Source organism: Aethalodelphis obliquidens, unplaced genomic scaffold (assembly GCF_003676395.1).
Source record: "Aethalodelphis obliquidens isolate GAN/ISIS:26980383/991018 unplaced genomic scaffold, ASM367639v1 scaffold9, whole genome shotgun sequence".
NCBI lineage: Eukaryota > Metazoa > Chordata > Mammalia > Artiodactyla > Delphinidae > Aethalodelphis > Aethalodelphis obliquidens.
Genome location: NW_020837953.1, coordinates 11,042,193 through 11,068,983, shown reverse-complemented (window position 1 = coordinate 11,068,983; position 26,791 = coordinate 11,042,193). Strand labels below are relative to the sequence as shown.

The 26,791-nt window shown below is 33.6% G+C and overlaps 1 protein-coding gene across 1 annotated transcript in view; it reads right to left on the bottom strand.

Moving 5' to 3' along the window:
* FAF1 (Fas associated factor 1) overlaps positions 1-26,791 on the bottom strand; it is a 488,997-nt gene that overhangs the window by 210,472 nt on the left and 251,734 nt on the right. The window contains exon 9 of the mRNA XM_027108597.1: positions 25,085-25,199. Within this exon, the coding sequence (XP_026964398.1) occupies positions 25,085-25,199 (115 nt within the window). The remainder of the gene's footprint in view (positions 1-25,084; positions 25,200-26,791) is intronic.

The window sequence follows — 26,791 nt, the reverse complement described above, 5'->3', positions numbered from 1 at the left end:
GGATTTTTGCATCTATGTTCATCAGTGATACTGGCCTGTAGTTTTCTTTCTTTGTGACATCTTTGTCTGATTTTGGTATCAGGGTGATGGTGGTCTCGTAGAATGAGCTTGGGAGTGTTCCTCCCTCTGCTATATTTTGGAAGAGTTTGAGAAGAATAGGTGTTAGCTCTTCTCTAAATGTTTGATAGAATTCACCTGTGAAGCCATCTGGTCCTGGGCTTTTGTTTGTTGGAAGATTTTTAATCACAATTTCAACTTCAGTGCTTGTGATTGGTCTGTTCATATTTTCTATTTCTTCCTGGCTCAGTCTTGGCAGATGTGCATTTCTAAGAATTTGTCCATTTCTTCCAGGTTGTCCATTTTATTGCCATAGAGTTGCTTGTAGTAATCTCTCATGATCCTTTGTATTTCTGCAGCATCAGTTGTTACTTCTCTTTTTTCATTTCTAATTCTATTGATTTGAGTCTTCTCCCTTTTTTTCTTGATGAGTCTGGCTAATGGTTTATCAATTTTGTTTATCTTCTCAAAGAACCAGCTTTTAGTTTTATTGATTTTTGCTATTGTTTCCTTCATTCCTTTTTCATTTATTTCTGATCTGATCTTTATGATTTCTTTCCTTCTGCTAGCTTTGGGGTTTTTTTCTTCTTCTCTCTCTAATTGCTTTAGGTGTAAGGTTAGGTTGTTTATTTGAGATGTTTCTTGTTTCTTAAGGTAGGATTGTATTGCTATAAACCTACCTCTTAGAACTGCTTTTGTTGCATCCCATAGGTTTTGGGTCGTCGTGTTTTCATTGTCATTTTTCTCTAGGTATTTTTTGATTTCCTTTTTGATTTCTTCAGTGATGTCTTTGTTATTAAGTAGTGTATTGTTTAGCCTCCATGTGTTTGTTTTTTTTACAGATTTCTTCTGTAATTGATATCTAGTCTCATAGTGTTGTGGTCAGAAAAGATACTTGATAGGATTTCAATTTTCTTAAATTTACCAAGGCTTGATTTGTGACCCAAGATATGATCTATCCTGAAGAATATTCCATGAGTACTTGAGAAGAAAGTGTATTCTGTTGTTTTAGGATGGAATGTCCTGTAAATATCAATTAAGTCCATCTTGTTTAATGCATCATTTAAAGCTTGTGTTTCCTTATTTATTTTCATTTTGGATTATCTGTCCATTGGTGAAAGTGGGGTGTTAAAGTCCCCTACTATGATTGTGTTACTGTCGATTTCCCCTTTAATGGCTGTTAGTATTTGCCTTATGTATTGAGGTGCTCCTATATTGGGTGCATAAATTTTATAATTGTTATATCTTACTCCTTTTTATAAGTCCACCTCAGATACTGCTACCTGAGAAGGCTTTCTTCAACCCTGTAGGTAAAGCTAATCCCAGTCTCTACAATCCTTCAACAGACTTCTGTTACAGCACTTATTAAATCATCTTTAATATGTATGGGTTTACCTTAGATAGAAAGTCCACATGGAAATTATCCTTGTGTTATAGGCTGTTAGAATTGTGTTTAGCAAGTGGTTGGAGCACCAGGAATATTTGTTGAATATAAGAGTATATATAGGGACTTCCCTGGTGGTCCAGTGGGTAAGACTCCATGCTCCCAATGCAGGGTGCCTGGGTTCGATCCCTGGTCAGGGAACTAGATCCCACATGCATGCCACAACTAAGAATCTGCATGCCACAAGTAAGAGTCCACATGCCACAACTAAGAAGCTTGCGTGCCGCAAGTAAAAAGATCTCGTGTGCCGCAATTAAGATCTGGCGTAACCTAAATAAATACATTAATTAATTAATTTTAAAAAATGTTTAAAAAATAAAATCAATGGCTATTAAAAGTACATATATATACACATACATATGTGTATATGTGTGTGTGTGTGTATATATATATATATATATATATGTATACACACACATATTTCTTTTACACAGGCAGATCTTTATACAAATATCCCAAACTCAAGATACTACATTATTAAGTATCAAAAGAAAGTCATTCTATCCCTATGAAAGATTAGCAAAAGTTTTATGGAGGTGGCACTTTTGAGCATGGACCTTAAAAACTTTCTGGATATGGGCATGGAATGTAAAAGCAGTCACAGCCGAAATAGTATGAATAAACAAAGGTACAAGAAGTTGCAGGAGTGTGTGTCTAAAGAATGCAGAGCAGCCCTGAGTGGTTAGAGCTTCTGGTGAACAAGGGAGAATAAAGGTGAAATTGTTTTTAGCTCACATGAACACTCAGACATGAAGAGAGCAATTATTATTACACTGTAGACATTTAGGAGATAGAATCAAGCATCAAATTGGTGTTGAATTAGACTTCAACTTGCTACGGAACATTGTACTAAATAACAGTAGTATAGACTTATAAATAAGTAAGATACACTCACTATCCTCCTGAAGCTTACAATGAAAAGAGAGTAATGGACACAACAATAAAATAATTTCAAACAATCCAGGCAATAATACACCTTAAAATAACGTAAAAGCATATATTGAGGCTTACTATGTTTTAGTATTGTTAAGAGATTTAGATACACTAATATCTTTGTAACAACCCCCCGAGATATATCATCATCTCAGAGATGAGGAAACTGAGGCAGGAAGAGGTTAAATAACTCTCAAGGTCAGAGAGTTTGTAAGTGGAGGATCTAGTACAATGTTCTATATCAGTGTAGGAGAGGAAGAGAGTGACTTTGACTGGGAATGTTTCTTAAAGGCAGTAAAATTGTGTTGTAGATATTGAACTAGGTGCTTGGGTTATGCCAGGGAATGGAACGACATGGTTTTACTCCCATGAAGCCTACAGTCTAAGAGAAAAGACAAGTAAGCAAATATATAAGTACAACTTATGATCAGTCCTATGAGAGAAGTAAACTAGGTTTAATAATGGAAACTAACAAAGGAGTGGAGGCCTACTTAAATTGGGGGGATGGTGGCAGAGAAGGCCAGACGATATTTAAACCAAGACCTAAAGAATGAAGAGCCAATCATGCAAAGAGACAGAAAGGTAAGAGGCAGGCAAGAGCCTTATGTGTTTAAGTAAAGGAGACAATGTGATAATTCTCAGTAAATAATATTTTATTTCTATCAGTTGTATTTCAATTTAGTATTGCTGAAAACATTTTTACTGATTAATAAAATCATAACTCTATGCAATTAAAGTGTAAAGCACACAGTAGGTAAACAGAAAATAAAAATATCTTTCCACGTGCACTTGCATGTCACAGATATTCTAAATGCAAACAGTAAAAAATAGTTTTTGTCTATGCATTTACATAGAGTCTGAACCACACATCTCGGCAGTTAATACATCTAATAACAATATCACACAGACCAACAAATATATTCAATTTTTGATAAATGACCTAAACAGGAATAAGTTCTAGAGCCTGGAACTTATACCTTTGCTTCAAAATAAGTAATATTTTCCCTTGAGATAATATCTAGCTAAAAAAAGGAAAATCATTTTCACTGTGATATATCTTAGCACTTAGTAGGTGCTCAAGAAACAGTTTTGTTTCATACTGAATTAATTATGTTACAGAATTAGGGGGTCTAAAAAGATTAAAATAATGTTTTCCAAGTTGAAGAAATGTTAAGCTCTGATAGTGTATGACAGACTGGTAATAGGAATATCTAATTAATGCTTTGTAGAACTAGTGTTCAAGTTTTACTGACAGTTAGCTTTACCATTTTAATTATAATTTTTTAGTTTGTTCCCTGCTATACATTATTTAGATAAGATGCATTTTATCAAAAGGATACCTTGAAACAGAAGTTATAATGCTCTATCATATTATTAAGAAAACACTTTGAAAATCCAACACAGATCCTAAGAACTTTAAAGCTAAAAGTGACCTATGGGATCATCTAGTGAAGACAACTACTCAGTGTGGTGGTCTCCATAACAAAATTCTCTCACAAGTGATCAGAATTTTGAGAGAATTTCTATCCCTCTCCAAGATACTCAGATCAACTTAAAATACTTCTAATTTTCCCTATTTGCAAATGAAGCAACCGACAAAGGATTAATATCCAAAATATACAGGCAGCTCATGCAGCTCAATATCAAAAAAACAAACAATCCAATCCAAAAATGGGCAGAAGACCTAAATAGACATTTCTCCAAAGAATATATACAGATTCCCAACAAACATATGAAAGGATGCTCAACATCACTAATCATTAGAGAAATGCAAATCAAAACTACAATGAGATATCATCTCACACCAGTCAGAATGGCCATCATTGAAAAATCCACAAACAATAAATGCTGGAGACGGTGTGGAGAAAAGGAAACCCTTTTGCACTGTTGGTGGGAATGTAAATTGATACAGCCACTATGGAGAACATTAGGGAGGTCCCTTAAAAAACTAAAAATAGAACTACCATACGACCCAGCAATCCCACTATTGGGCATATATCCTGAGAGAACCATAATTCAAAACGAGTCATGTACCACAATGTTCATTGCAGCTCTATTTACAATAGCCAGGACATGGAAGCAATCTAAGTGTCCATCGACAGATGAATGGATAGAGAAGATGTGGCACATATATACAATGGAATATTACTCAGCCATAAAAAGAAATGAAATTGAGTTATTTGTAGTGAGGTGGATGGACCTAGAGACTGTCATACAGAGTAAAGTAAGTCAGAAAGAGAAAAACAAATACCGTATGCTAACACATATATACGGAATCTAAAAAGAAAAAATGGTTCTGATGAACCTAGGGGCAGGACATGAATAAAGACGCAGACACAGAGAATGGACCTGAGGACATGGGGAGGGGGAAGGGTAAGCTGGGACGAAGTGAGAGAGTGGCATGGACATATATACACTACCAAATGTAAAACAGATAGCTAGTGGGAAGCAGCCACATAGCACAGGGAGATCAGCTCAGTGCTTTGTGTCCACCTAGAGGGGTGGGATAGGGAGGGTGGGAGGGAGATGCAAGAGGGAGGAGATATGGGGATATATGTTTATGTATAGCTGATTCACTTTGTTATACAGCAGAAACTAACACACCACTGTAAAGCAATTATATCCCAATAAAGATGCTGAAAAAATAAAATACTTCTAATTTTCCCATTCTTATAGTTAGAACACTTAAGCACAGAATTTAAGCAAACTAATTATATGCAGAGTCTACAGAAAGCTATTCTGTAATCTGAACAGTTGCTTCTACAGATATAAATTGACCATATATTACAGATCACAGACACACTAAGAATTCTAATTATTTTAACAAAATTCCTTTAAAAAGAAAACTCTTAGTCATATGGTTAATTTGTGATGATCTTGACTTTGTCAGAAAGAAAGTAGTTAATTTTTTATGTTTTGATTTATTATAAATTTTAAATGTTTATTAGTCTCTGGATGTTTCAATAATATTCTCATATTCTCTCACTTGAAAAGAAATTCTAACACACTATAAATTTTTAACCCAAACAAGAATCTCCTGTTTTTCTGAATAGCTTAACTATTCCATAAAAATAGGTACGGTTTTATTAAAATGTCATCACTCCATTATTATTATCCTTGAATCAAACATCTTTAATATCTGTGGTACATTAATTCCATACAGCACAAAATTTCAATGTGCAACTGAGTAGCTGATGCTGAAAGATGTACCTCCAGAGATTGAGTGCACGTGCACCTAATTAGAACTGTTTGAAATTTTTCGCACTTTCAATAAAACCAACAAATATGCATGTTGTCTAATGTCATTTTCTGTCTGACTCGATTTTAACCAACAAAATATTTAACCTATTGTGTAACGTGAGAGCAGAACTTGAAAAATAAAAAAATTATGTTGGTAAGTGATTAGCCTATTTACCTCCTTGATTACAAGTGAATCTGCTACATATTTACTACATACTGCTACTCTCATCAGCCCTTTTAAAAGCAAATTAAAGTACTATAAGTCACATAAAATATGGTGTATGGAACATCAAACTTACTGAGATCTTCAGAGAGTAAGTTGGTATATTTCTATTCTTTTAATAATTAGTGGTGAGATCTGAACACAGTGTTTTCTTCAAATTTTAAAATAAATTAAAAATGGTTTCAAGTTTAGATCGTAATAGCACATGGAATGGTCAGAAAGCTAGCATTATTTAAAAAAAACTTATATGCATCATCACTATGGAGGATGTTTTAGAAAAAATTAAAAACTCAAATGACTGTTAACATCTTTAAATTTCATTTTATATGTTATGTTGATAAAATCAACAGGAAAATTAATAGAAAGAACAGTACAAGTTGTTTTAAAATAGTAATTTTTAAAGTCATATTTTAAAGTCCTAAGACATTATATTTTCATTTGTTGGTATTTTTAACATCCATGACAAGAGAGAATTAATTGGTTAGTTACCTCTTATAATGTGAAAGAAAATCTTTCAGCTAATTTGAGATGGTTCACACTATTGGCTTCCAACTTGAAAATTAAAAGGTAAGTCAGTCAGTTAAGCAATAGATGCCAAAAACTTAGTAGGCAGCAAAGTCATAGCAGGAGTAGCTTAACAAGGTGATAATGGACAGAAATGCCATCCTTACTGTGCTATTGAAACATGTGTGTATAATAGCCTTATTTTCCAACAGACACTTTTTTTGGTTCAAACTATGAAGCAGAAAGAAAACTGCAGTCCATGACAATGGGTCATTTCAGAACTTGGTCTCAAAAAATACATTAGATTCTAAAATTTAGTTTCTGCCAGCGGAAGTCAGACAGTAGAGGAATAAGACAGTTGATATATTCAATCATTTATTTATTCATTAATTCAGCAAAGAGCTTTCCTATCACATCCAGGCACTGAGGCAAAGATGAATCTGAAGAGTTCACCATCTACTGGGGGTAGAGACACACAACCACTAGTGTGCTAATAAATTGGCTCTCTGCACAAAAAGCTGTGATTTGAAAAGTTTGCTAATTTCCATGGTGTAAATACTCTCACTGTGGCCGATTTCAAGCTAGCAACAGTTTATCAGGTTCACAAAATTCCTGAATATCTCAGTTAATTTCAACAAATGCCTTTTCTTCTTCTATTCTAAAAGCATTCTGTTCGGTTCTATATAGAGAGAATATAAAGATCAGAAGATGTAGTATAATCCCTCTCTTCTCAAAGAGCATATAGGCTGGACAATGGGCTAAGACAACTACACGTAGAGTGTATGAGACACATATAACATTTTCTGGCATATGAGGACAAAATCAAGAGATAAGGATAGGTTACATTTATAATAGGACAGAGGATTTTAGGTTTTCTGGAGGATGTATCAGCTAAGTATGGTCTTCCTGAAACATATAGGGGGTCTTTGAACGGTGTGAAGAGAAAGGGTCAAGCAGAAGGAAGAGAGTTAAACGGACCTTTTTAAAAATGGTGGGGTGTGTTCAGAGATAAGTAAGTAATATCATTTAGTAAAATCGAAGGTATGTGGAAAGAAGTGAGAATAATTCCTATAAAAATATTTTAGAGCTAATAAAGTTATACTCACCTATTTGTCTCACTTTCATTCTCACAATCAAATACCTGTCAGGCAAGTAATATTACCACTATGCTAACTTCAAAGATGAGGAAAGAGTCTATGTAGAGACAAAAGGAGGGTGAAGTAGGTTACTCCTCAATATAGACCTCATTAATGGATTAAAGATTTAGGAAATGGAATTGCTGAAGGCACTACAAATCATATAATGGGAAAAAGCAGTGATTTTAGTGGAGACTCTTGGAGACCACTTACCTACAATCTGCATCAGTATCTCTATTTATATAGCAGGAAGAGTTACCATCAAGTCCCACATTCACATGCTCATCAAGACCAAAGCTTTCAGGAGGTGCCATTTTCAACCTGCATAACCATATGCAGCAGGCCTGACTCTAGTAGAGCCTATAAGAATCAAATGAACTAAGGCAGGGGGAGGGGAATTGAAAAGTATAAAACACTAACCCAATGTGAAGCTTCCTCCTCTTTCTCCTCAATGAAGCTATCAACAACTTTAAGGTTAACAGCCAGAATATCACTGACTAGAAAAGTCTCCATAGAAATTCATCCAAGAATTTGAAAAAGAACAGATACATGAATATGTATAACTGAATCACTTTGCTGTACAACTGAAACTAACAGAACATTGTTAATCAATTCTACTAAGAGTTAATCAACTCTCCAATATAAAATAAAAATTAGAACTAATTACACTACTGAAAAAAAGAAACGAAACACACAAATAAGTCCAAATAAAACTGGGAAAATCTGAATTGAAAAAAAAAAAAAAGAAATTCATCCAAATTACTGTGAAATAAAAACCATTCCAGTTTTTTGGGGGTTTTTTTGGTACGTGGGCCTCTCACTGTTGTGGCCTCTCCCGTTGCGGAGCACGGGCTCTGGACGCGCAGGCTCAGCGGCCATGACTCACAGGCCCAGCCGCTCCGCAGCATGTGGGATCTTCCCGGACCGGGGCATGAACCCGTGTCCCCTGCAACGGCAGGCAGACTCTCAACCACTGAGCCACCAGGGAAGCCCCCATTCCAGTTTTTAATGAGCCTCTACTAGATTATAGATGATAGATAATAACTTCCCACAGAGAATATGTTTTTTAACAGACTAATAATATCTTTATTCTTCATACAAAGTATTCATTCCATGCTCAGATATGCTTCAACAACAATACTGATGAAGAAGCACTATTTTTCTATTTGTAGGTGTAGCACTCTCATTAGCTCTCAGTTCTCCACATCCATTTGTTTGTTTGTTTGTTTAGCTTACATTTTTACTACTTTTAAGTGTACAATTCAGTGATTTTCAATATGTTCACAAACTTGTACAACCATCATCACTAATGAATTCCAGAATATTTTCATCATTGCAAAGGAAACTCCCCCCAAATGGATAAAGGATTTACATGGATATTTCTCCAAAAAAGATACACAATGGCTAATAAGCACATGAAATGATGCCTGCTCAACATCACCAGCCATTAGGAAAATGAAAACCAAAACCAAAATAAAACACCATTTCACATTTACTAGGATGGCTATTATTAAAAAGACAGGAAATAACAAGTGTTGGTGAGGATCCTGGAATAACCTTGTGCATTGCTGGTAGGAATGTAAAATAGTGCAGCCACAGTGGAAAACAGTATGATAGTTCCTCAAAAAGTTAACACAAAATTACCATATGATTCAAAAATTTTACTTGTGGGTAAATATCCAAGAGAACTGAAAGCCGGGGCTTGAATATTTATTCACCCATGTTCACAGCAGCGTTATTCATTATAGCTAAAAGGTGGAAACAACCCAAATGTCTCATCAGTGGATGAATGGATAAAACAAAATGTGGTACAAAAAATATAATGGAATATTATTCAACCTTAAAATACTCTGACACATGCTATAACATAAATGAACCTTGAAGACATTATGCTAAGTGAAATAAGCCAGTCACAAAAGGGCAAAGAGTATATAATTCCATTTATACGAGGTACCTAGAGTAGACAAATTCATAGAAACAGAAAGTAAATGGCGGCTGCCAGGGGCTACAGGGGAGAGAGGTACGGGGGTTATTTTTAATGGGTATGGGATTTCAATTTGGGAAGATGAAAAAATTTCTGGAGATGGATAGTGGTGATGGTTGCACAACAATGTGAATGTACTTGATTCCACTGAATTATTTGCTCAAAAATGGTTAAAATGATAAATTTTATGTTTTGTAAATTTTACTAAAACCATGGAAAAATCATATATATGGCAAATTCAGATATTTTTTAGAAAGCCAAAAATATTTTAGAACTTTGAAAATTTGCTTAGGTAGTGAGAGATATGCACACAAAAACAAATGTGTACACAAATAAACATGAAGATTTAAACTGACTTTCCTAATTTATTAAACATTCTATGGGTAACCATATGAAAACCACTGTGCTGCATTTAAATTACATTATATTTCTCATTATGAAAACTGCTGCACGTAAATAAATACACAATTATTTAAATATATCTAGTATTTTTAATGCATTGTGTTGCATACCTAGTGGTTTATTATTAATGAAATGTAAAAAACAAAAACAAACAATAAGACAAAGGAAAACAACAACCAAAAAAACTATATTCATTAGCAGCCATGACCCATTCCCCTTTACTACTCAGCCAGGTGCCCCTGGCAACCATGAATCTACTTAAAAAAAATTTTTTTAATAGGCTTTATTTTTTAGAGAAGCTTTAGGTTCACAACAAAGTTGAGCAGAAGGTACAGAGTTCCTTCCCATATACCCCTTGCCTCCACATAGCCTTCCCCATTATCAACATACCCTACCAGAGTAGTATATTTATTACAACTGATGAGCCTACACTGACATGTCATTATCACCCAAAGACCATATTTTACATTAGCGTTCTCTCTTGGTGCTGTATCTATGGGGTCTGGACAAATTTATAATGACATGTATCCACCATTATAGTATTATACAGAGTAGTTTCAGCCCTACTAATCTACTTTTTGCCTCTATACCTTTTCCTATTCGGGCATTTCATGTAAATGTAATCACACAATACAAGGCCTTCCTTGTGTCTGTCTCTTTCACTTAGTGAAATTTTCTCAAGATTCTTCTATTTTTTTAGCATGTATTGGTACTTCATTCGTTTTTATGACTGAATGAATAATATTCCATTTACGATGTACCACATTTTGTGTATCCATTCAACAGTTGATGGATATTTGGATTGTTACCATGTTTTGACTATTAAGAATAATACTGCTATACACAGGGAGATCAGCTCAGTGCTTTGTGACAACCTAGAGGGGTGGGATAGGGAGGGTGGGAGGGAGACGTAAGAGGGAGGGGATATGGGGATATATGTATACATATAGCTGATTCACTTTATTATACAGCAGAAACTAACTCAACATTGTAAAGCAATTATACTCCAATAAAGATATTAAAAAAAGAATAATACTGCTATTAATATTCATGTGTACATTTTTGTGTGGACATATGTTTTCAATTCTCTTGCTGTGTGTGTGTATGGTGTGTGTATGTGTATCTATCTATCTATCTAGGAGTGGAATTGCTAGGTCATATAGTATACTCAATGTTTAACTTTTTGAGGAACTGCCAAACTGTTTTCCAAAGCTACTGTATCATTTTACATACCCGCTTGTCTGAGGCTTTCAATTTCTCAACATCCGTGCCAACACTGTTATTGTCATCTGTTTTACTCTAGTCATCCTAGTGGTATGAAGTGGTATCTCATTTTGGTTTGGGTTTACAATTCCCTAATGACTAAAGATGTTGAGCAACTTTTCATGTGTTTACTGACTGCATATCTTCTCTTGAGAACTGTCTATTCAAATCTTTTCCTCATTTTAATATTAGTTTATTTTTCTTTTTGAGTTGTAAGAATTCTTTATATATTCCAAATACAAGTCTCTTACCAATATATGGCTTGGAAATATTTTCTTCCATTCTGTGAGTTGTCTTTTCACTTTATTGATGTTGCTCCTTGAGGCACAGAAGTTTTTAATTTTGATGAAGTCCAATTTACCTACTTTTCCTTTTGTTACTTATGTTTTGGTGTCATATCTAAGCAACCACTGCCTAACCCAAGGTCACAAATTTATTCCTATGTTTTCTTCTGAAAGTTTTATAGTTCTAGCTTTTACATTGAGGTCTTTGATCCAATTGAGTTAATTTTTATATATGATTTAAAGGAATAAGCCAATTTCCTTCTTCTGCACGTAGATATCCAGTTGTCCCAGAACCATATTTTTATTTTTTATTTGTATTTTTTTTTTTTGTGGTACACGGGCCTCTCACTGTTGTGGCCTCTCCCGTTGTGGAGCACAGGCTCCGGACGCACAGGCTCAGAGGCCATGGTTCACGGGACCAGCCGCTCCACGGCATGTGGGATCTTCCCGGACCGGGGCACGAACCCGTGTCCCCTGCATCGGCAGGCAGACTCTCAACCACTGCGCCACCAGAGAAGCCCCCAGAACCATATTTTTAAAAGACTATTCTTTCCATGTTGAGTTGTCTTGGCAATCCTGCTGAAAGTCAATTGACCTTGAGGGTAAGGAGTTTATTTCTGGACTTCTAATTCTATTCCACTGATCTATATGTCTATCCTTATGGCAGTACCATAGCCTTGATATTCACATAGAATTTTAATTCACTTACCACAAGTGAAGTTAATGACATCAAATTAATAACACTTTTATTGTATCTCAGTATTTTAAAACTCTTCTTATATATTAGAAAGACTTGCTATGTTTGCACAATTCACTTTTAAAGTCTTGTTGCATCATATGTATTTGAAAAGGTAAAAGTCTACTTTAAGATAAAAATAAAACTATTCAGAAAAAAATCTTAATAAGTTCAAACATCATGGCAACAGAGGCCTCTATTTTAACCTTAAATCTCTTAAATAACACCTTAATGAATAAAGGGATATTTACATTCCACAGTGACAAATATGCATATTTACATACACAGTTATTGCCTACTGACCAGTTTTCTCCTTTGCTCCCTCCCCCTCCCACACACAAGGTTGACTTGAAGCACATATGAAATTTTTAAATTCACACGTAATCACCAAATTTTAGAACCAGAAACATTTTCGGAAATCATTTCCTATTTTTCATAAATGACCCAGACCCAGAGTAGTTAAATGAACTGCCCAAACTCATATAGGTAGAGAGCACAGTATCAGATATTAGAATCTAGGTTTCTAAACTTCCTTTCAACCACTGGATGCTGACTCATGTAAATATTTGCTCATTCAACAATCATTTAAAAGGTGCTAGCCACTAGGCTTAGTGCTATAAATATGAAGATTAAATGACTGAGATCCTGCCCTCAAGGAGCCTACCATGATAAGGTAAAGAAACACAAATAAAAAAAAGCAAATAAAAGGACAGAAGTGGTGCAACAGAAGTGCTGCAACAGATGCGCCTAATAGGTTCAATGGGACACAGGGACTTTATGCATATTTTAAGGTTCTAAGACACTTTATATTTTCTCTAGCAAAAACTGAGCTTCTGCAGTTCTACACTATGAAAAAGCCAAACAAATGAAAAAGAAGTATCAGGCCACTCAAGGCTAGACAATCATATAGCTTGTTAGTGGCAGGGGGTTAGAACTCAGATTCCCTATACCATAGTGCAATAATCTTTCCACTACCATAAGCTAACTAATTGCCAACTGAGAAGTACTGTTAGTTTGATTAAAATCTGTAACACTGCATCCCTAGATTCAGAAAACATTTTTTAAAAATCAGTTTTTATTGACTTAAAAAATTTTTTTAATCAATTTTTACAATCTCATTTAGAAGGGAAACTACAAAGAAGTTACCTGGCAGACACTACAAATTAAGGATAACATAAATCTACCTTAAAGTAGGAGTTTTATTTTTTACTGTTGTGCAAACTACCTATTCTCAGCCTCATTTTTAACAAATGAGAATTTATGAAGCCAAATCAGAGAGATCCTCTCATAATAATCGCCTTGAGAAAGTACATATTCATGTCAACATTAATACTTGAAATGCTTGAACTATTCAGACATACTTGGATAACTTCACATTTACAAATGCCTCTAAGTTACAAATAATCTCACTGATTTATAGATTCTTCTTTTTTAGTTCAGTCATTCATTAAGCACACACCTACTCTGTGGCAAATTCAGTGAAAGGCCAAGAAACAAAGAGATAAATTCAATACTTTTCCTATTCTTAAGGTGCTCTTAGTCTAACAGGAGAAATAAATCAGTTAACAGATAATTGCAAATTAGTGTGGTAAATGCTTTGACAGATACATGTTCACAGGCAGAGGAGCTCAGCAAAGAGACACCTAACCTGAATAACCACAAATTTGACCACTGAGATTAAATAACCACCTGGCTCACAACTTTTGGCTTCAAATTACTTATGGCAGTTTCAACAAATCAGTTTCCCCTCTTCACAGGACAAAGATAGGCCATAAGTGAGGTTATTCCACAAAACAAAACAGAACAAAAAAACCCCACATCATAGTCTCTAGAGCCAGTTCCTGGAAATTCAGAGTAACTGTTGAGCAGAGGGTATGTATTATCAACAACAGAAATGACTGATTTGAAGGAGCAACATTCATTTAAATTTATGACATGTATGCATGTCAATATATCAATCACATTTACTTTAGAGTGATACTTCATACATTGCTCCATTCATTACATACAAAAATGGGTTACGATATTTGAAATTACAATTACCAGTAGAAACTAGGACTCCTAAGACATTTTACTGTATTTCTGAAATTTCTAATTCCAAGCAAATTGATCCATGTGCATACCTGTTATCATCACAAAAATTTTTACCTGTAAGAAAACAGCAGCCTTTAAAAACACCTTATTAAGATTCTCTTGTTTACAAGGTAAAGTATAAGGGAAACATCTCCTAATTCAACAGAAATGAACTGATGTTTCACTGATATTCTATAATTATTAGATATTACAAGTATACCTCTTAGGTGAAAATATTTCACATTTTCATCAGGCAAAGGCAGGGGTGTAAATGTAAAGTGCTTTCGATAACAGAACACCAAAAGGACTAGAAACAAATGGCAACCTGCATATTTTGAATTTTACATACATAATCTATAACTCTAATATTTGTTTTTGAAATGGAATTTTTATATAATTATTAACAAGAGAATTAGGAATCTTACTAATTATCTCACAATTTATTTAAATATAATGATGAATTTTTTTCCCTTCATAATGATTACTGGATCTCTTCTATATTTACTTCAGTAACTATCATAATGTGATAACAATACAACCTACAACAAAATAATGACAAGTATTAAATAAAATAGAAAAAAAAAGTCAGCAAGACAAAGGGAAAGAGGCTAAGAAAGTCGTGTAAAACAAGATTTCAACCCATCTGAAATAAGCTTGACAATATAGAACTTTAACTTTCCTAAATACTTTAAGAGTTTCCATCACTGTACTAACACTTAGAACAGACTTATCTCTATCAGAGAACAAAAAGAGATTTACATAAATGGATACAGACTGGAAATGTGACATATTCAGGAGGTACAGCATGTATGTAAAAATTCAAGAGCTGCTTATCTTTAAAATCTACAAAATGGAAGGTTCAGTCCCCTTTATAATATGGTTTCTCTATTAAGCTACCTGCTTTTCTTTTTTTTAAACTCCCTACTCATAAAGCAAGAAAAATTTTATCAGTATCATTAAATATTCTCCTCATAGACAACTTGAAAGCAATTCAGATTATTTCAGTCAAATAGGAAGTCATGGTTCCTTGATCTCTAACAATGAAAGAGAAATTACACGTACAAGAGTCTTATTTAGAACATTTTCTTGTCCTCTCACTCCATAGTTTAATCTTGGACTTCATGTGGAGTATAACTTATGCTGCCCTCCCAAGATACATAAATAAAGTTTGTACTTTCTCAAATAGAGGTTATTGAATCCTAAATATCCCGTCACAAATATAAGTAGGCTTCATCTCCCTTTGTATGGTCTTTGTCTTGGAGAGAGAAAATATTCTCTTGGATGCCTACAGTCATTTCTATTCATTCCTAGGAGTTAACTAGGAGGTTCCTCTCTCACCTTCTTCTGAAATTGTTCCAATCACATTTATTTCTTCACTGTTTTTTTTCCCCCAAAGTCTCTAAATCAACCCCAACAAACATCTGGCTTTTATTCTTATGCCTTCAGTTACTTCTAATTTGTGGGCATCTGACTTTTCTAGCATAAATTTCTAGCAAATTACTCCATAATCAATGTGTGTAATAGCTGTAGCTAAAAAGGAAAAGATTTCTTCCTTGTGTTCATCCTCATGGATACCATACCTCTAGACACTGAAGACTACAACTCTGCTGGCATTTAAAAATTCTATTTTGCACTGTATGTGCAAATCTAATTTGTTTTCCACTGTCACTCATAGGACTTTTCCGGCATTATTCTTTTCCAAAGTATCTTCTTCCCTCTTGTTTCCTTCATCCTTTTCCATCTAGTGTCCATGTTCAGTATTATTTCTCCCCCTGCTCTCCCTCCACCCCCATGCATTAGCTGTAAAATAGATGTAAAGCTTGGTGTAAGTCCAAAAATTTTATGATCAAAATACATACTTAGCAAATTGTTTGGCTAAATCTTTCATGTATGATGAAAGATTATTACCACAATTCATTAGCAAATTATAGACTTTGAAATGTAGGCAGACAAATATTTGGCCCTGTATCAATCAATTTGGACCAGCTGGGTAGAAATTCACACAATCCTAGGAAACCCAAGAAGTGAGGTGCTCTTTCATTTTTCATTCACTTGAAACATTAAAGAAAAATTACCATTCTACAAAAATGTCCACTTTTCGAGATTTTAGCAGCAGCATTTTAGATTGAGTTTTATTTTCAGTCAATTACTACTTTAGTGACCAATAAACTGATCCTTTTTCTTGCAATTGACTGCAGAAGAATAGTGCCTAATGCACACATAGGCACCTTGCTATCTGACCATTATATTCCAGTTTAAAAGCTAAATATTTAATAATGGTTCTATTGCCCTAAAAAGCAGGCAGGGGGCTACTTCTACATACACTAAATCAGCCTGGAAACTAATTTTGCAGTTATTCATGATAAATAATATTAACATTCTTCCTCTGAGCCTCTCTTGCCTAGTGAGGTGACCCTGTACAAAGATTCTGATTGATCCTATGTCTGTCTGTTTTGGTTAAGCTATCAGGCTGTATATGGGAACAGCTGCACTTTGGGAGCAACTTAAAACAAATTTCATCTTAGTGGCATCTAATCCAGTCCTTGGTACAAGACACATGGAAAAGTCAGTGTCAAAATTAAACAATGCCGTCTTTGCAATGAGCAGATGCTTTTGCCTTGCAGCTGTAAAAACCTTAAAACAATCCAGTACTCTACTGTCTGGTCACGCAATGACCACAAAGCAAGGAATACATTTTGTCATTTAGAGAAAATGTTTACTATGAGCTTTTAAAGTCTTTTTTCTTTAAAAAAAATGTTTAAGAAAATAATAAAAGGAATACATTGAGTGTAATAATAAGGTAATACAGTCCTAAATTGAGCAATAAAAAAATTTTAAGCATATTCGTCAAAATAAATATGTTTGAAAAAGAATAACTACTTGACTAAATAGTATTAGGCCATACACAAAACACATCAGACAAAAGAAAAATTACCATACACGTGTTTTAACAGGTTATAGACAAATAATCTTTGGTATATAAGGATAAACATGCAAATATTTTCTATATGCAGGTCTTATCTTAATATACCTAGTCTTAGTCTAGCTTATGTTTATGAGCATTTTATATTCATTTACCTACCCATCCTTTGATTTACTTCCTTCTTTGTTTTTGCTTATGTTTTTGCTGGGGGAGGGTGGGGTGGGGAGAAAAATGGGGAGGTTATATAATTCTTATTTTATGGCTAGAGGATAGTTAAATGCTAAAACATTTCTCAGCTTAAGTAATGTGGTACTTATCAAAGTCTATAAAGAAACGGGAGCCTTTTCCAAACTTTACCCTATAGAAGAGAACCTTGCCTCTGACATTCAGGAATCTAGGGGTTAATATTTTAATACTGAAATAAACTCTTCTTCATGAGGAGAAACACTCCAACTACTGTGTGTGGGAAACCAAAGAACTAGCCCCACCTAAATAAATGACTGCATGGTCATGATCAATCCACTTCTGCTAATTGAGGTTCTGGCTTTAAAGGTAGTTTTTTATGGTACCTACAAGAAAGAGAATCTAGTAGTCTTACCTTTATTTTAAATAGTCTACTGCAAAAAATTTTTTTCAGTAAGTTTTTCCTAATCAGATTTTTTTCTTGAAATCCCTTTTTCCCAGAGGATATCAATTCATTAACACCTCATTGCTTATAAATTTCATTGGATATTTTGTTAGTTGAAGGTCTGGGGATTCCCCTTATGTTCCTCCCCACCCCACAACGAATATTTCAATGAACAAGTCCCAAAGTAATGACCACATTAATAGGAAGTTAATTAAATTTAATTTAAATATCAAAGAAGGCATGTTATCCTATCCTCTTCATTAAAATCTTTGAGAAGTAAAACTAAATATTTTTGTGGTTGTCTTTGTATTTCTATATTTTATTTTCTAAAAATGTAATTAAAACATGTTGACGTATAAAGCATATTGATGCATTATGCCAAAAATACAAATTCTAGACATTCATTTTTTGTAAAATGTTTACAATTATCCTTAAGTCATATAATACTATTGGTATGATTTTGTTGTATTCTTTGTTAATGGTTATAATTGAAATAAAGTTGAATTACAGTGTCAATAATACATGTCATCAAACAAAAGTAAACCATGGAACAAAAATATATCACAAGAGAATTATACTTGAAAGTATAAAAACATACAAATACAAAATAACTGACATGTATTCCTAGATATGATCCCTTGTATTTTAACCCACATAAGCTTAGAATAAGAATTAATCATTTTACATAAGCTAATAATAAGAATTAATCATTTTACAGTGTCAGTGTTCCAAATTATATACAAACGGCTTTTAAGGATAAGAAATAATTATAAATTTACACAAACTGGATTTGCTTATACTCTCTTGTTATTTTTATAATAACTTTGGTTAATAATCACAATTATGCTAACAAGAACTGTGCAAAAATATTTTGTTTGGAAGTGCATTTGAACTTGTTATTAATTATGCAATTCCAATTTACATTTAATGGACTTTAATACATTACATATTTTTATGGGAACATGTGGAGATCTGGAAAAACGGTTGGCTCGAATAAGTGGTTCTCTTTTAAGTTCATTTTATCCCTTTGGGTTCACTCAATAACAGCAATATATTTTTAAAGTATATATTTTACTGAAAAAATACATAAGTAAGTCACAAACCAAAAGCTAACAGATGTGTGACTTCTAATTAGTTATAATAATCTCTGCTTCGATGCCATTAGAATGAGCCTTTCTTTTCTTTTGAAAACTAAAAAAGCTTTCCTTTGAATTTTAAACTGTCAGGGTGCTTCAAAGTCAGTGTACAAAATCTGCTTTGATTAAAATTTTAGACATCTACAGTGATAACTTTATGAAAGGAAAATATTAAATTATAATTATCCTAAACAGACACAGTCTTGTGAAACTAACCCTACATTCATGTTAAAACACAAAGAGTTGAATATAATGAATTTGATTCATCCTCGAACACAAAGCTTCACCACAGTAAACTCAGTCAACTGTTGCTCTTGCGCCTATATTCATGGTGCTTAAATAGCTCACTTTAAAACAAAAAAAACTCCAATTGGCTTTTCATATATCCACCCTCCCCAAAAATAACGCACTTGAAAAACTCAAATGATATGAAAGGCTTCAAGGCCTCTTTTCTCCCTTTCATACCCCTTTTTTTTATTTCTGTTTGCAGTAATCTGCCTTTCTCTTTCTCTTTCTCATTGCTACAGAGCAAGCGAGGAGGCTCAGAGCTTTGAAAAGGGGGCTCAATGTGTAATGGGTCCACTAGAATTAATTTACTTGCACCAAATCCATTGAGCACAGAGGGTTTTTTTTTCCCCCTCTCTCTCTCTCCCTCTCACTCCTCAAATCATTTGGAGTCGAACGCAGCCCCCAGCCTTTGTAATTCTAGTAAAGCACTTAAAGTGCACAGTAGGTGTTCATGAGGACCATCTGGTCAAAAGCAAAACAAGCTGCTGATTTTGCCTTTGAATAGAATGAAGCAAGTGTGAATTAGTCTCTTCAATTAGCACTATTACAACCTGTCAAGTGCATATTGTAAAACAGGATTATTACAGTATTGGTCACCAGTGCAATTATTTACTCTCTGCCTTTTCTTGCATATAAAAATGTCTTATGTTTATTAGTTTCTGATAACTGAACATAATATCTCTTAACCCAGGCATTTTAAAACTACCAACACACAAATCACAGATTATGAAATACAGTCGGCCAAGAAGCTGTTAGGATACACATATCTTAAGTAACAAAGGTCTAAAGCACCATCGACTCTTAACAAAATTTCATTGTCTCTAACCTTCTTGAATGTAGGTGAAGAAATACTTACATGGCTAAAAAAAGATGTCCAATAGAGATTATTCTAAAATACTTTCAGAGGGAAAGAAAGACTTGTCAGTTCCAAATAGCTGCATTGTAAATATTATATTTATTTCCTAAGGGGATAATTTATTAAGCATCACAGAAAACCCCAAAGTTTATAAAATGATCATTACTGATTTATTCATTTGAAGTGGTATAACTTCAACAGATCTCAGTAACAAAGTGCAACTTGAAACTTACATACATGCAAAAGAAACTCAGTCTCCTTTTCTGAAAGCTGAAAAAAGGCTCAAATTCATTGCCCAGTTGCTTAAGAAATTATCTCTCTTTCATTCTTCCTAAGACGTCATTTTGATTTCAAATTTTTAAAAATCAAACTATGATACACGCTAGTTAAAATGGGTTCATTCTAATTGGGCTTATATATGCCGTTCATCTTACAGTAAAAATAAACCACGTAAACTTTTAATTAAATAAGCACACAATTTAATTTACCCTATTGCATATGCACATTCTTATCTCTCTACTCTTCAGTTCTGTGCCAGCAGCCCCCACCCTCTCCATACTGGAAAACAAACAAACCAAAAAATAAACAAACAAACTATACGTAAAACACATACAGAAAGGGCATGTTAGTTAAGAAGTTTTAGTCAACCCACTACTAGAAAATTGCTCTTTAGTATAATCTGTAAAAGACTACAAATGTACCGTTAACAACGTCCAGCATTAAAGGAGAATAGTTTGAAATATGTATTAGTCAAGCAAGTTGAGTAAGTAGCAAGTGAAAAATAGACACAAAAAACCCAACAGGAGTTTCAAATTTGCAGAATCAGAATTAGTCTCATGATTTCACAATTATTTAGCCAACATTATTTTTAAGGACCGGTATGATTTATTTAGTTCACTTCTTGTTGCTAATTCAAAAGTAGTGGCTTCCCACTTAACAATTGCTAGTATTAGTAGTGAAATGTTTTACTATTCCATGCAGGATATATCTTTATAAGTTGTCGATTTTTCCCTTTAATTCCCATTGAGAACTAAATAAACACTAATAAGAACAGTGAGAATTCTAGGGTAAAGTGAAACTCAGAAAAGGATTTAAATAATTCCAATAGCTCTTCATAGTGCTTCTCGATGTAAGAGATAAGGAATACTACATGATTCCGTACCAAAAATACTTTGGTTTTTTTATCAGTGTTATTCTGGGTCATGTGTGTATTCCTTAAGTTTGTATGACATCTAAAAGAAAAGTGATATTTTGTCTAATAGGAGCTTTTGCAATAGTAAGATGGACAACAAAGAATTAGTTTCCAAGAAAAGTTGGCTTGATTTCAGGGACTTTATTTCCTTTTCCACACCTGGGTTTAGGATCTGAAGTAGGCAAATCAATCTTTTTTCCCCCTAATTTAACCAATCCCAAGTGCATTTGTAGCCACAGATCTTTAAAAATCAGAATTACTGAAATCTGTACAATTAACTGTTTAAAAATCTAAATTCTCAGTGTAGAAAATTCATTAAAATAAGGTAAGCTTGTTTAAATTTTCAGGGAAATTCACTAATTTAAAGTGTGTCAACTAGGTAATTAAGGATCCAAGAAGGTAGAAAGACAGATTGTCACAAAGTTATTGTTACATTATTTAATAATTTTTATAAACTATTTTGTCATAATGGAAAAAGGGAAAGGATTTTTATTCTTATGACTACTTGCAACCCTCCATTCTGACCTTTTTATACTGTCATTGCCTTTTCCACAAGTAGGAGGATAATGTAAGTGGAAGGATTTGTAAAGAGCTTAAAAAAAATAACCTCAATATCTAACTAGCTTAAATTAAAGTCTAGAGCACCCAAAGGATATAAGTCATGCATTGTGAGGCAAGAGATCACAGAGACAGAATGAACAAACACTTGTACAACTATCGGTTTATCACCACTAACCTGCATGAACATATGGTCACTGAAGAGTTATTTAAAATTCAAACTGCAGCTAAGTTCTATTTTCTAAGTCAGTATTTTAAAAAATGTATTTTGTTAATTAAAAATTGAAATTATAGTACCTTTGTCAATCCTATTTCATTTAATAGAACTTTCCCTCTGGAGGGAAAATATTACAAGAGATTTCTTTTAGAAATGCAAGGCTTTCAAAAATTAAAAATACCAGAAAATGGTATTTTTTCCCCCACCTACAATAAAAATAATATACAACTACACTGGAAAATAAAATCAGTTGTTTTTTTTTTTTATTTCTTCCTTTTATATGTTGGTCGGAATTCACTGTTGAACCTATCAAACAACACTGAAAAAAGATTTCTGAAACTGGTGACAAAAATTAATTTACAAGTTAGGATATATGGTATCATTAAGCTTCCAAATTAATAGCAAAAATTCTAGCATTTATAAAGTAACACTACAAAATCATTTCAAGACTATATTTTTATTGTGTTGCAACCTGACTTTCAATCATGCAACAACAAAAATACATGTACTTAAGTGTCACTGTGGGTTGCATGGCTGTAGCATAAGAGCATCTTGTCCTCCTTGAACCCCATTCCAGATATTCCACAAGTTGAAGGAGAGAAGTCTTAGGATTAGGCCTACAGAGTGTGATCCTAGGCCTACAGAGTATAATCCACATTCCACTTCTAAACTGTACAGAATAAAAGAGTTTTTGTGTACCTGTCTGCCCACAGAAAAGCAACAGATATTAGAAACAACTGCATATATTTTTTTCCTGGCAACTAGCATTTCAAATATTATTTTAAATCAACTTTTAAAAGATTAAAAAAAGGAAAAAAGAAAGAAAAAGAAGAAACCAAACTCTTGTTGAGAAATACATAAGGATATTTGTCTGTAAAAATATTTTCAGGACACTTTTCATTTAGAAAATGGTATACTGTTTTCAAGTCCTTGAAGCTTAAAATATATTTGGTAATCTAAATAGCAGGACGCAGAGAACAGTTTCAGCCAACTGTGGCACACAATGGCACATTTACAGAATTTTAAGTATTTCTTTTAATAATTGATGTAGTCATTTTGAATCATTCTGCATAGGATATCAGGTGTGAGCAGATTGCATTAACGCTGCTTAAACATTTCAACTTGTCAGTATGGCCAACTCGATTTCGGAAATATTTGCAGTATTTTCCCATCGAAACAGTAATAAAGGCAAAATAAATATATGCCACTACTTTATAATCACCGAACATTAATGAATATTTTATGTCTTTTTAAATCTCCCTGTTTAATTTAAAAGGGTGAAATTAAGTCTCCTCCCTGCAATATGCCAATTATCTGTAAATCAAACAATAACTTGGCTATTATGCTCCTTTTTGTTAATATAAGAGAAGCTAATTTGAAAACACTGAACGGCATTTTTAGACTATCAGTTTAATAGTCCTCTCTGCCCCCTTGTGGGAGAAAGTTGAAACACACTCAAACTATAGAAACTGGAAATGTTAAAACAAAAATGCAAAAAAACAAAAAAATGTAAAATTCTGGCTGTAAATATTGCAATCAGAAAAAAAAAAAATAAGGCAGTCTATATGTACCCTTCATGCGATATACTACTCTTCAACTTAAAAAAGGAAATCAACAACAGAATGAAATTTACCTATTATCTTTGCTGTTCTTGATTAAACTGGGGTTATTTATTTTGAAACTGAATTCCTTATTTAATTTTATTCAATATATAATTTAAATTTCATAATCATGAGGCTCCCAGAATAACTCTGTGATAGGGCCAGAGTTAAACATTATTTTTAATATAAAAACGACAATGATTCTTCAATGAATTAAAATTTTAAATTTAGAGAACAGAACATCCATTATAGAGATTAAAAATGAAATGGCAATTAATATATTTAAAATCCTGAAAAAAATCAAATAATTTAAACCTATGATTCAAATTAGGGACCAAGAAAAATCTTAAAGATCTTAGTTACTAGTCAACAAACTATTCAAGTGATAAACAGAGAAAATAAACTTCAAGTAATGAGTTATTTACGCCAAATTCAGAAGTTGAAATTTATTGATAAAACATGAAAAAAGAAAAACCATTAACAGTCATTACTGAAATAATTCATATACTTCCGAAAAATGATTAGGATGAAAACAACTTGTTCTTTCAATATGACATTAGTAATTAGTTGAAGCAATGTAGTCCAAGAAAAAATTTATGAAATAATCTAAGATTAAACAAGATTAATTTTCTTTATAAAAACATGAGTGGACAATGACTCTTGTCTTCATAATTTACAAGGGGTATTGTGACATAATCATCATTTCACTGTCTCTAAACACAAGTCTTGTCACATAGCCTTATACATTTTCCCCCCCAAAGCAGATAAATTACTAGCTTTTAGGTGGGTGGGGCCACAGACAAGAAGTTACCTCTTCTCTCTTGGGGGAGGTTCTTTTTGAAACAGTGGCCCTGGTTGGTCACATTGATGAAAATATTTACACTATACATAGATTCTTCTTAGATACCCTGAGCTAAATGACTGGGTTCCCTACAGCATCTCACGAATACTGCCCAAGGCTGGAATTCAACTGCTTAAGAAAAGCCTCCTCAATTCCTTTTGGAAATAGGCAGGATACACACTATAAATAATATGTTTGAGAGCAACCTTTCAAATAAAGTATACGCATGTTCGAAAATGCACGCTGTCGATAATCTCCAAATTAATATTCTGAATAACTACTATAAAACTATGAAATATGTAACAATGTGTTTTTTTTTAAGCAGGGTTTTAAAAGTTGACTATTTTAAGAATTATCAAGAGCTTTCATTTACAACATCTATCTTTCTAGGTCAAGTCATTTAATGTATCTATAGTAATCACTGATGCTCAAGTTAATTAAAATTAAAAACCCAATAATGAAACATAAAGAGAGTTTCCAACCAGAACACATAAGCCCTCTTTAACAGGGTCAACATTAGCTATAATGAGCTACCTTTATTCCTTAGCTGTGAGACATAACTCACCTCTTGAATGGTACTGCTTCCTGAGAAGTTCAGGTTGTACTCCCGCTGGACTTCTCGGTGGGTGATGATCAGCATGAAGTTTTGATTTAATGACTCCTGCAGGGCACTGAAAGGGCTGAAAGAGAAACAAGGAACTCTGAGATGAACAAGTTCTAGCTTGCTTTATGGTTAGCTGAAAAAACCCCAGGAGTACCATAACCTCCACACAGGCATGTCCGGGCCCAATGTTATCATCTTTTCAGCTCCTAAAGGCAAGAGAGCAAGCTGAGAACAACCAAGGGGAGTTAACCTGTTAACTCCTTCTCTACCAAGGTGTTTTTAAACTTCAGTTATAAATACTTTGCATACATAAGAATTTCGACAAGTCATGTGCTGCTGTCTGCATATGTATTTTCTCCAAGAGAAGCAAATTTGTCAATTATATTAAATTCCAAATATGCTACTAAAATGTATACCCAAAAACTCTGGTTCAATTCCAAATGAAACAGCAGTTCTGGAAGAACAGAAATTTGAAACTATTGTTTATACTCATGAGTGTCATATAGGTATACAAATGCAGTTTCAGTAAAAATTGAGAAAGTATGGAAATCTATAGAACTTTAATTGCTATACCGAAATTCCTTCAAAATAATTGTGCTTTCACTTACAAGTCAGAAATACCGAGAATTCAGAAACTGGAGAATTCAGAGCAATATTAAACTCTGTGCCAAAGTTCCAAAATGTAAGAAATGTGTCAGAAACATGAAGAATAAATGAATTTAGCCACATCAATTAAGAAAAATAGGCCATGGTTCTATTTGTTTATAATATTAAAAAGCACCATTGGCAATGAAAATAAAAATCTGTCACCATTATGTATGAACAATCTGTATTGCTAGTCTCAAGTGTAGTGCTAGTCTCTCTTCCATGCTATGCTTTAGAAGCAAAAAAAATATACGGTTCTGGCCTTCATCACTCCTCCTTTGCCAATATGTAACTATGTGATAAATATAAATGCAACATAAGATTAGAATTAGGCAGTTAATCTGTGTGTCCCAGTGTCACCCATCGAGTTCACAGGTAAATTACAGATTCAAAATACCTAGGAAACACCTATATACAGCATGAAATATTATTGATCAAAGTCAAGGGAAATAATACCCCACTAAAATAGAGTTTCTTCAGTCAGGGACCTTTGTGTTTGATCCTTACCACTTAAAGCATAATGCCTGGCACACTGCAGATAAATATTTATTTAATAATGAATAAACTGTAAATTTTCAGAAGGCAAGAGTCTTACTCATATCTGTATTTTACACAGTAATGCTGCCTTCTGGAAAACTACCATGGGAATTAAGATTTTGATTTTGATTCACTTATTTATCTACATTAACTGAATGCCTCGCATTATTCCAGATGCGAAGGAAACCAACCCAAATAATACACAGTTCCTGTCCATGAAAACCTTCACAATCTAATGAGGGTAGACAGACACGTAGACAGTCATAGTATAAAGTGATAGATACAACTGAGAAATTCAAAAAACATACAATGAAAACCAAGAAGGAAGTGCTTAACTTTGCCTCAGTGAGAGGGGGAAAGGGTTAAGGGAAAGCTTCAGAGGAGAATAAAAATATAAATTGAAATATAAAGGATAAGTAGGACCTTAGAGTTTATTAATTGGAAGGGACTAAATTTTTGTTTTATTTGGGGAAAGGAGATGGGTGG